Source organism: Aulonocara sp. 'chitande type north' Nkhata Bay, linkage group LG18 (assembly GCF_057382095.1).
Source record: "Aulonocara sp. 'chitande type north' Nkhata Bay isolate Kocher_YH1m ecotype deep benthic linkage group LG18, A_spYH_male_GT1.1, whole genome shotgun sequence".
NCBI lineage: Eukaryota > Metazoa > Chordata > Actinopteri > Cichliformes > Cichlidae > Aulonocara > Aulonocara sp. 'chitande type north' Nkhata Bay.
This window is the reverse complement of record NC_141361.1, coordinates 19,697,289-19,709,483: the sequence shown is the minus strand read 5'-3', so window position 1 is coordinate 19,709,483 and position 12,195 is coordinate 19,697,289. Positions and strand designations below refer to the sequence as shown.

Sequence of the window (12,195 nt, the reverse complement as noted above, 5' to 3'; positions counted from 1 at the left end):
TGTGTCACCACGCTATGTACACCTCACGTGGTATGAGTGAGTAGTGTCTAGCGTGTGTGTGTGCAAGCAGAACGGCTGCTCAGTGCATCACTTTGACTGACGTAACCCTGGTGTTGACAAGCAACAGACACCTTGACTCTGAATGCAGTCATATCCAGTGACTGATTCAGACAGAGAGAGAACGAGGTAGACGGAAAGATGGAGTGAAAAGAGAGGGAGACAGTTTAAACCTCTTGAACATGAACGGGACTGAAAGCCTGCTGTCATTTTAGATTTCTCTTCACTTGTCACATTCTCTCTGCTATTGAAGAGAAGTCTTTTTAATATTCAGAGCACTGCAAGTGCTCGCTGCCTCCGCTGTATGACTCCGCTGCCACATTTGTTTGGCTTGAAACATCGCTGCGTGTCTGCCGCTTTAATTCAGACTATTCTTATTACCTCTAACACTACTGCTGTTACACTGTCAGCACTGCTCGTGCCAAGGCTTACCAGTGAAGGTGCAGGCTCACCAGAATCCAATTTCATCCTTTTGTTCTGTCTGAAGCTGTCGAGCCTCTGCGATAGTTATTCTTTTTATGAATCCTGCCTGTCTGTGCATCCAGGCGTGCAATGAGTTCACCACCCATGTGATGAACCTGCTGAGGGAGCAGTCTCGAACACGACCCATCTCGCCCAAAGAGATCGAGCGCATGGTCGGCATCATCCACCGCAAGTTCAGCTCCATTCAGATGCAGCTGAAGCAGAGCACCTGTGAAGCTGTTATGATCCTGCGCTCACGCTTTCTTGATGCCAGGTGTGTGTCTGTGCGCCCCCAACTAAATCTTATTCATATGTACTTATATTTCTATTTGACTCTAAGCTGCTTTTTTGTTATCACTCCATTTGATTTTGTTATTACAGTTATAGATTATTGATGGTGCAAGGGAGGAGTCATTTTTCTCTTCTGTGTTTTTTCTGATCAGGCGAAAAAGGAGGAACTTCAACAAACAGGCGACAGAGGTCCTAAACGAGTATTTTTACTCCCATCTCAGTAACCCCTATCCCAGCGAGGAGGCCAAAGAAGAACTGGCCAAAAAATGTGGCATCACAGTGTCACAGGTAAGATCCTAGGCAAATTGAGAAAATTAGGCTCTGTGGTAAGTGTGTTGCTCAAAAACAATTCAATTATTCTAAATCAGCAGGGCTCTGTGCTTCAGCGGTCGGGAGCCCTGTCAGCCTGGGGTTACCATTAGAAACACTCACATTAAAAACAGTTGGTTTTCTTACCAAGTTGTCAGTAGTTTCCAAAGCTACCAATACCTTTCCAGGAGCATTTGACAGTCAGTTGATGAAAAAATGATTCACAGTTTTTTCATGGAAAGACTGGATAGTTACAAAGACTTTAACTATAAAAGCTTCTTTTTTGCATGCATTTTCTTTTTGTACTGTAACATTTTTGCTTTATCATGGATCCTCGTTTTTCTTTTTGGGTTGTTTCATTGTTTTTTGTTTTGTTTTTTTACTCAGTTGGTACGCTGGCTATAATTTTCCATCACTTCTTAAATAAATACTAGTAATAAAGACGACCACCCAAAAATCTAATTTGAATAGGGCTAAAAAACTCACAGGGAATAGCAACCAAATTCAAACATGTAGAGCGTGGCAAAAGCTGAATATGGAAAGTTGATCATTTACCTGCTTGAAGTGCAGAGCCACTTCTGCCTTGGGCTGTTTTATTGGAGAGCCAGTCAGCCAGTCAGTGTAACTATGCAGCATGAATTGGTATCATTTCTATGACAGTAAATGTCAGAGAATCTGCATATAAGAGTCGTTAGTGAATTTCTTGTGTCATGCATCTGCCAATTTTTTTGTTTTGTTTTGGGGTTTTTTGCACCAATACAAGATTATTTTTCTGACTTATCTTCAATAGCAGATTATTTTTCTGTAGAAATACATGAAATGGGTTCTAGGTTAGGTGGTAACAGTCATTTGCAGTTCAACTGCAGGAAAAAGTTAAATCTGGTCCATGAAGTCCTCATCAAAACAAGAAGAGTGCTACTGGAATACTGCTGTTATATTTCTGTAGTGCTGAGAAGGCCTCAGTTTTCCCCCAGATAAGGTGGAGGAGGTGGCTGGAGAGAGGGAGGTCTGGGTGTCTGTATAAGCAGAAGAAAGTGGATGGAGGGCTTTCCATATTGCTCTGTTCCATGAGAATTAATTCGCAAGCAACATGAAATACCGTGCAAAGAAGAGAGGAGGTTATTGTGCTAACTGGTGTACATGGCATGACTCAGACTTTTTAGGTGTGCAGAGTATCATCTTATATTTGCTTTTATTTATCTTGCTACCGTCTTGACAGGTATCAAACTGGTTCGGGAACAAGAGGATCCGATACAAGAAAAACATCAGCAAGTTCCAAGAAGAGGCCAACATGTATGCAGCGAGGACTGCAGTCAATGCAACCAGCGTGTCCGCTCACGGCAGCCAGGCCAACTCCCCATCTACTCCCAATTCAGCAGGTGAGCTTCGGGCTCTGATTAAAGGCCGCTGGGCTATAGTGAAACAAGTTCCATCAATAGAGGCGTTATCAATATTTGTTGTTCACCAGAGCAGATAGAAGCGTAAGATGGAGCGTATTGACGTTCTCATACCAAAGCCACAACTCAAGAATTCAGTCTCTGGTGATGTTTCTTATAGACTAACAGAACGCTCTCCTTAATTAACCCAGTAATACACTTTGGCTTTCTTGCCGTTCTTCTTCCATTTTTCTTCCTTTCTTCTCTGCCGTCGTTATCTTCCTCCCTCACTCATTCGCTCTCTCTTTCTCTCTCACTCTCTCTCTCTGTTATTGACCTCTTGGTCTTGTGGACGTTAATTTTTCCTGCCTCTTGTCCGGTTGACCTCATGTATGCCATTAAGCTGCTCAGAGGGCAAGCGGAGTCTTTTGTCATATAGAGACTTTGCGACTGTATTGGATTAGGACCGGGTGTTGAAATCAAGTTACGCGATGGTCTCTTTACATCTGGGGAGCTGGGGTCCATTAAAGGACGAATACGATTCTTTGGGTCTTCCTGCAGATCAATTATTACTTCCTTAATGAAACACTAGCAGCACGGACATGTAACAGTAATATGATCCATGAGGCTCGTTTTAATTGGATCTTAAACAGTTTTACGACGAGAACCTGTCGGATTGTTCTTGCTGGTTGATTCAGTGCGTCTATTGTGTGCAACTTTGTAGAAAAAGTCTTTTTCATAATGCCTGCCACGCTCTCAAACTAACCCATTCAATGCCTTTGTGCTTATGCATGATTTCATTTTAACTCCTTTTTCTGTCCCCCTCTTCTTCTCTGTTACTATCCCCTTTCTTCTGATCCTTCTCCTCCTGTCTGCGCGTCTTTCTTTTTCTTCTGCCTCTGTGTATTCTCAGGTTCTGCTGGCTCTTTTAACATGTCAAACTCCGGAGACTTGTTCATGAGTGTGCAGTCCCTCAATGGGGACTCGTACCAAGGGGGGCAGGTTGGGGCCAACATACAATCCCAGGTAGGCGCCTCTCCAAGTTTAGCATCCCATGTGGCCGTAAACTGGCACATTCCTGAGCTCGTTTGTGATGTGGTTTAACCGCTGACCAGTCTGGGAGTTTAGATGCCCACAATAACTTGACCTACATTGTGAAACGGAGGTTATACTTAGCCTGAAGCACTACATTAATGTAGAAACCATTGTCAAGCCACAGTTGAGTAGACGACTGCGGACAGTTTTGGAAACGGTGCAACACTCATCAGCACCTCTGACAAGAGTTCACATAGCCACTGGTGCACTTTGTAGCTCCCTGACCTTGCCCCAGTGGACAGTCATGACCAACGCAGTGTTACAACTCTCACCACAGATTAAGGAATCACCACCCGTAGTGAAGGCCTCATTTGGTTTCAGTGCTTTCGGCATCACTTCCTTCTCCCTCCATTCCTCCTCTTCTGTTCTGATCAGCACGCCAATCGCTTTAGGTCGTTCATGAATATGCAGAAGGGACGGCCCTTATCGTAGATAAAAAGGTCTTCGGGGTTTGCCCTTAATTATTGAACCCGAAAGGGTTTATTTTTCTGATCACGAATGAATGACCTCAATCTCAAAGATTTGCAAGTATAAAAAAGGCACAAAGTACAAATTCATATATGTTTGTCTAGTTGGTAGAGCAGTCAGATTTGTTGTGAAATCCATATGGAAAGTGTGTTTCTGGGGAAAACAAATATAAAGAAATATGAATTGGACTGTGGAATCTGGAAAGAGCATGACAAAATGTTAACAGTAGAACAAATCCTGCATCACACCATGGTTTTATTGGCAGCAGGTGATACTGTGGCACTTCATCTGAGTGTTTGCTCGACTTTAAATAGTTTAAAGAAAAGACACAAGTCTGGACATAAGAATATACAACAAGAACAACAAATACATTGATAATTAGCTATCCTATATTTACTCCTGTGTTTTTGTCCTTTTGTGGCGTCTGTTATCGAGCTTGTAATAGAGGCCAAATCATTCTGATTCGCTGTTTGTAACCTTTTCCTGTTTATGATACCCTTTTACTATCAGACTGACCTTTCCTTGTGCATTACTGTCTTTGTTATCCAGAGCTTTTGTCTTACTGGTCCTTTTGTCTGTGTCCCCGCTGTTCCAGGTGGATACCCTTCGCCATGTTATCAGCCAGACCGGAGGATACAGTGACAGCCTCGCAGCCAGCCAGATGTACAGTCCACAGGGCATCAACGTAAGACCTGTAAACAATCTCATTCTGTCCTTCTCAGTGCTTCTTTGCTCTTTTACTTTGCAGTGATTCCCCAGCTGCACAATGTTGGTGATATCGCCTAAATCTGTATGCACACTAAAATGCCACTTAGCAGACTTTGCCGGGGTTGGGCTGTTGTCCAGCCATTTGCCCCCAACCCCCCTCTGTCTTCTGCCCCAGTCGTGCCCTATGGTGGCAGGCAACGAGGCAGCTACCAGGCTGAGTAGCTGGACATGCTCCTAGCCTGTCGGAGGATATTAGCGTTAGCGAGGCACCTGCAGTCGACAGAAACAAGGACACAGGTGTCATCGTCGCACCAGACGCTGCTCTGTCATTGCCACTGTAGGACGACTCATATTTATTTCCCCCTCCAAGACTGGCTTGGAAAAAAAAGAAGTTCAGAGTTGCTGCTAATCCTTAAAATAACTCGTTAAGCAGCCTGTCAAAGCCTCAGCCAGTTGTCTCGGTCTCCTTGCTGGGCCGGGCAGGGCGGGACAGGCAGCACTCGAGGCAGTGTGTTAGCATGTAGATCCACAGCGACAGGCCGAGCGGGGCTGAACAGAATCAATACGACAGTCACAGGGACAGAAAGAGCGAGGCTTTGGGCTAACAGTCCAAGCACATTGGCCAGATCATTCATCCACAGGAACAGCAGCACTGACAGCCAAGCCTGCAACACCCCTCGTGCTAAAATAAGAACGAGGACGCGTCCAGCGCGCTGCAGCATGCAACAGGCTCCTTTTACATCTGTAATTTAGACTAATAACAACACACCAAATTATGAATCTCTGACCTCAGTCGCGCAGCTAATTTGGCTTCTTTCTTTTTCTTATTAATTTTGCTTTTTGTTCATAAAAAAAACGCTTTTTATATGTGGAGGTAGTAGAGGATTATAAAAAACTTTGTTCTGCTCTAAATGCTTTTTTCTTTTATCTTCATTAGTCTTTGAGGATTTTTTTAAACATCAAATATCAAATGAATTAGTAATTCAGAGAAACGTAGCGTATCATGACTGCAGTGTAATTGTCATACATAAATGAGTGGTTAAACTGCAGCTACCATAAATGGCTTCATTAATAAATTGGAACTGGATGCTCAACGACGCATTTGGTTTTTAAGTGCTTTTATTGTCAAGGCAAGCCCCACCCCACCAAAACTCAAATGAGCCACCCTGCAAAATTCAAATTGCAGTAATCGATATATTAAAAATAATTAAAACTAATTGTGCTGTTTGTTGTGAAATAGATCGCAGATCCAGCCTGAGTAGAAACACTTACTTTGAAAGCTTTAGAAAAGAATAGAAATAACTATTTCGGAAATTCTTAACAATATGAGGCTCTTTTACAGTTTTACTAACAAAAATTGCAGTGTTTTATTGAAGCTTATGAATGAAGTCGTGCATCTATTTAGCCCAAATGATATTTTTTTTATATTCTTTCTAAGATTTACTGACTGAACTCTCGTGGTTCACCTCTCCTTCTTTATTCTTGAACAGCAATTACAGCCCCTCAAATTGCTAGTGGGTGTCGACTTTCTCTGAGACTGGAAATGCATTTTTTTCCCCTCCTCATTCTTTCTTTTTTCCCTCTTCTTGCTTCTGAATAAGATGACAGACGGTCTTTACACAAAATAACAGGGTTTGGAAATAAGAGGCTGCCAAAGCACATTCCCAGCACTCACTAATAGCGTTGAAATTACAATTAATGGTCTTTAGCCAACCTTTTATGATGATTTGAGAAGGCTTCCATTTTAAAGAGCTTTTTTTTTATTGTGATAATTTATTCTTTTATCATCCATCTCAGGGGTATATTCTGAGATATATGAAAGGTCTGCGTATTCGCTGTTTTATCTTTGCTGTTTATCTCACATTATGTCGACCATGTGGAGGTCCAAGTGAAAGAAGTGGCATGATAATTTATTTCTTTTTCTGAAAGCATCGTTTGACAGTTTTTAGTGCTTTCATTTAGAGGTTTTAGGAGCAACATCACTGCTTTTGAGGAAGTCTTTTATATTTGTTTTTACGTTTAGGGTTTACCTGGTATTCTTCATATATATTTAACAACAAAACCTGCTAAGCAAAACCTTCTGCTGTGAATATTTTTCGAAGGCGTTACCTATAGCGTACTCCTTTTTATTGGCAGGTGTAGTTCCACATTTATTATCTTCAATCAATACACTAAAGATGTAAATATTAAGTAGTGTGGTTTATATTACATAGATGTCATATAGAAGGCAAAGAGTGCTTTTGTTGGGCTCAATATTTGGCTCTATTTGAACATATCTGGGGGGACGGGTGAGTCTGTACAGCACACTGTAAAAAGGTTTGTGTATATTTTAAAGTAAAACTGTAATTTTCAAAGAAATCTTCACTATTCATTAGTTTTTCCAAGCAACCTTACCTCAGTGAATTACAGTAGTGACCCAGCATACTAACACATATGCACACACCTATTATAGTATCTTCCTGTAGATATTAGAGTATAATCAGTTACAGTGTAGCTGTATGGCGTATGGGTACTTTATAAAACTAGGGTGTAGTGCACCGGTAGTCCCTTGTAATGAAAGCATATGATGAAGTTTCATTTTTACAGCAAAAAGCTCTATAAATCGTCTTATTGTCTCCCTGTTTAAGAGTCCAATGGGCAGATTAATACCACTGTCCTGTGTGGTCATTTGGCTCAACATAAAGAAAATATTCCAGCCTCGCTCTGACAGGAGTCTGCAGATTAATTAACGCATTATAACGTATTAATTTACTCTGCACAAAACCGAAGTGTAGAAGTTGTGACCAGCGTCATCCCTGGCATATTTTGATTTTAAAGAAAACAGGACATAATGTGTTAGTGAGTAGCAATATGCCAACGTGCAGATTGTTTTTATTATATCTGATCAGAACCAGCCGAGTTAAACACCTCCAGGCTCCAGCCTCATGGTTTGCATGAACCTGTGAGGTAAACTCCTCACCTAACTCTTGTTCACAACACAAACAGGAGGAGGAGAGTTTTTACTAAGAATATTTTATTTTGGGGTAAAAAACATGTTTTTTTTCCTTCTATTTACTCTTTTCTTATAAATCTAGAACCACTCTTTTTATTTTATTTCATATTAACTGTAGTTTGTGTTTATTTGTTTTAATTTTAGTGATTTGGTTTGGAGAAAACTAAAGAAGAAAAGAGCTCTGTAAATGCATGATGACTCCAAAGTCAGTTAAATAACAACCCTGAACAATAACCAAGCTAATCGTGTTTGAGATTTTTGACACAATTTAGCAGCCCATCCTTAATATAAAGAATGATGATATTTCATATCACATTCATATTCACGCTAACTTTGTCTTCTTGTGTCTTTACAGACAAACGGTGGCTGGCAAGATGCTCCGACTCCTTCGTCAGTGACATCGCCCACAGAAGGACCCGGAAGCGTTCATTCAGATACTTCCAACTGAATATATCCATCTCTACACTCCATCCACGAAAAACAAACAAAAAATGTAAAAAACATGAACTGACGTTGCTATTCGCAGTATTAAAAAAAAGAAGAAGAAAAAACGGAATTCACTGCCCCACCGTACGGCGAGGTACCACGAAATCCTAACCAGAAAAATTCAATAATATTTCCTCTGCTTATAACGATGGACTTTTGGGATACAAACAAAAAGTTTCACAATAAAAAATATTTCAAAAAATTAAACGATATTGCAATCAATGGAGATGTTTGTACAGATTTCACATTATAATCAGAGGGCTGGGGTTCCTTATTCACTCGTAATGTTTTCGCTCATTATGACGATAAGATAAAGCAAAGAAATAAAATCATTGGTTTTAACTGAAAATACTTCATTCTACCTCTCAGCCACTTAAAAAAAAAAAAAAAGTAGAAAAATGTCAGTGACCATTATTTGTTTTGTAAAAATGAAACTTTTGTCTTTGCGAGCAAGAGGCACATCTTCTTACTTACATTTTGTTGTCTCTCACCTATTCTATGGTACGCCATTTAGACTTAAATATTGCTCAGTTGTTTACAATGTGTGCTTGACAAAAAGTATGTTCATCTTCCCCTCGCTGTCTCCGACGAGTCAAAACCAAGTTCTGTCAGGAGATTTTTACCTCTAAGGTAACCCTGTGAAGTATGTTATCTGTAAAACAATAAATAAATACCTGTCATCAAATCAGACAAGCTTGACATTATTCATTAAGAATCATTAACCTAGACGATTTTACACAATGTTGGTTTTGGTTCTGCAGATACACGAATGACAGATTTAATAGGAAAAGTAAGAATTGTGTTTTTCTGAGTTCTTCTTTATCGCAGCAGATTCTGATCATGCCAAAACAAAACTGCTCAGTTTACTCACCGTGTTTGGTTACTTTGTTACTAATCCCGATCCTTTCCGAGAGAAAGATGAAAAGAAATATTGCTTTCATCGCAGACAAAAGTTTGTCAAAGACGCATGTAACTCAGTTTGTTGCAATCCACTTAAACAGGGAAGTCATTATGCTAATAGAGTTTTACATGCTCGCACAGTGGATCTTTGCTCCTGAAGCTGCGGCGCAGGCCCACAGATGCTCGTAGCATGAAGCCAATGATCACCGTCACGACGGAAGGAGCAGGTGGATGAACTGCGGCTCAGCTGAGGACAGTTTTTGACGTGTTATGCATTTTTTGTTGAATTGTGTCCTTGTTAGGATGTTCATTTGCATATAAATCAGTGCATTATTCTGCTGGAAGTGCTTTAGTAACTCTAGAACTGACACCAAAACAAATATAGATGTTTAAAGTCATGCTTGCCTCCATACCTATCAGGCTGATTCTTCTCAGTATCAAAGTTTTACAAGGAAGCGTTAACGATGAAGTACTTAAAGAAGGGACGAGTCATTCTGTCAAATAATGTGTTTTCTGAGCAGTCTAACCTTGTTTATAGACACTTTTTATGTTGTGTGGCCTATTTGTTTGTATTTGTATTTTTTTTATGGTGTGCTTAATGTAGGCTCCTATTTTTTTTTTTTTTGTTTGTTTGTTTGTTTTCCTATTCTTGTGAATTAGCTCATGGGTTTTCAACATGTGTTAATGTGCACCACTGTGCTTGACTTGCTTTGTTGGAAAAGGGTTTTCAACACATTAAAATGATATGTAATGATCATACATCCAGCATTTTTTATTATTGTGGCTTTACGAGACAGCAACGACTCTACGTTTTTGCTCACACGGAGGCGTCAATGGCGCGATGGTAATCACTGCTGTGATAACTGAAAGTCAGCCAAGGTTAGTGAGCCCCCACTCCCTTAATGGCTCCACATCTTCCTACCATTCATGATGGCTCTTGTCCAAACATATTCAACATATTTGGACACATGCACTCAGATAAAAGCACACTGAACCAAATCCAAGCATTTACAGTGAACAGAGGGTTTTGTGTGTACTGAGGATGTAACACACATGTGTTTATGTAGCATTTTTAACTTCAGGTTGTACCTTAGCCATACACTCATAGAGCAATTTATTCTGTACACTTAAAGCACTTTATCTACCTCACAAGCAAGTCCAATTTAGAATCACCAGTTAACCTGACAGGTATGTGTTTGGACTGAGGGAGGAAGCTGGAGCACCTCCAAACAGAGAGGTCCCAGTTGTGGATCAAACTGGGAATCTTCTTGTTGTGACTAGTGGTGCTACACCACTGTGCCATCCAGAAACTTAGAGTGTATTGACTGTGAGCCACAAAAGCTTCTGTATATACTCATCAGCACCTCTCACTGGCTGACACTGACAGGCTCTTTCTTAATTGGTAGTATTTTTCAGCAGTTGTTACAGACTGAAGTAGATTTGGTCTTGTTAATATAATTTTTTGTCATGTTTGTTGATATCGTGGGAGCCCGGTCAACACCTTGAGCTCTTTGTCATGTTGCTCGAGCAGTTTTTCATGATGACAAATTGTCGTGCTGGGGGAGGCTGCTGCTGATGGCGGTTGTTGCTGCTGTGTGGGTTGTGCTTAGTATGTCTGCATAGTATTCACATGAATGTCAGGACCCAGGGGTTTAGATTGTTGCACAATAGGTTATTGCATTAATCAATGTGATTCACGTCATGTCATGACAAATCCAAAGACCAAGACAAAAAAAAAAAATCTCTTACTCTGTCATACTCACCAAGCTCCAAGCTCTTTGTGTCCTGCTGAGGAAGGAGGCCTTTAAAGGAGACCTATTTTGGTTTCTTCCAGCTCGATATATTTATTCTTGGACCAAAGTAGCTTTGTATGATTCACAGCTTGGTGCGACTCCTCTGTTCATCTACACTTGCCAGTTACCTTCCTCCTCCTTAAAACCCAATTTTTTTCTGATTGGATTCCCCTCATCAACCCAAAATTCAAACAAAGAAGTCTCACCTTACACCTTACATAAATTTTTATGGTCTATTGAGTTTTTCTGTAAGCTTAAAATTCAGTTCTTAGTGTGGCTCATGATGTGTCTTAGTAGGATAACAATGCAGGACATTGCTCAAGCAAAATCACTTGAAGTCCGTGATTTGGCTCAAAATCTGATAGAAAATGAGAAAATGATCAGATTCTTCAAATACAAACAACACCGCTGACAATATCTGAATGGACAGTTGCATGTCTGACAGAATTACATTCATAGCAAGTGAATATTCATAATTGGCCAAACAACAGGGCCGAGGGTATGTGGGAGCAGTTGGTGGTATAGTCTGCGGACGGTCAGAGGCCTTGACTGCTGAGCGAGTGTGAAGTGCCAAAGCCAAACTGCTCCCCTGCACCCCGAGGGCAGCGAAGGAGCCGGGTTGTGCTCACCAGCAGAGAGGGCCTCAAAAACAATCTGACAAGACTTCTCATCTCCTGGCCTCTGCAGTGCTGCAGTAGATGCTCATGAGCGAGATTATTCCAGTGTCAAGCCTGCAGCTTTGTCATCTGAAACAATAACATCAAGTGAGATAACTCACGCAGACTGAGTTTTACTTAATTTTTGAGGGATTTTTTTTGTCATGCAGCGTAATTCTCACACCGCCGAGGTGGTGACACTGCACAGGCCGACTGAAATATAATGCTGCTGTTGACATCTGTTTTCCAGCTGTCAGTGAAGCACTGTTTAAATTGCAGCTGCTGTGGAAGGGGCATGGATGAGTGGCTCAGACACCTTGTGTCTCCCTCTTCTCAGCAGAGCCCATACTGCTTGAATATGCAGTGAAACTACCACTCACACATTGCCTGGATGCTTCATCTTAAATTCACTTATTCACACACTGTAACCCACAGATTATATCATGCACAGGAGACAGGGTGTGGCCCCTGAATTTTTCTGTATTACAGTCTGTTACTCATCTCTTATTTTTATAATGGCACAAGGCAACGTTTTAATGAATGTTTAAGAGGGGTCATGTATCCAGGCTGTTTAAAGATTCAGTTACATGAAGACAAAATGA

General features: G+C 40.9%; 1 protein-coding gene across 3 annotated transcripts in view; it reads left to right on the top strand.

The window, feature by feature from the left end:
- The window catches only part of pbx1a (pre-B-cell leukemia homeobox 1a), an 88,589-nt gene extending 78,686 nt beyond the window's left edge, over positions 1-9,903 (top strand). Inside the window, exons 6-11 of one of the 3 annotated variants that reach the window (XM_086272431.1) lie at positions 603-793; positions 963-1,098; positions 2,339-2,498; positions 3,409-3,521; positions 4,654-4,743; positions 8,114-9,903. In XM_086272431.1, the coding sequence (XP_086128557.1) occupies positions 603-793; positions 963-1,098; positions 2,339-2,498; positions 3,409-3,521; positions 4,654-4,743; positions 8,114-8,206 (783 nt within the window). In that variant the 3' untranslated portion in view covers positions 8,207-9,903. Of the gene's footprint in view, positions 1-602; positions 794-962; positions 1,099-2,338; positions 2,499-3,408; positions 3,522-4,653; positions 4,753-8,113 lie in introns of all 3 variants that reach the window. The other 2 variants (XM_086272430.1, XM_086272432.1) reach the window with 2 other exon arrangements.
- The last annotated feature ends 2,292 nt before the right edge of the window (positions 9,904-12,195 follow it).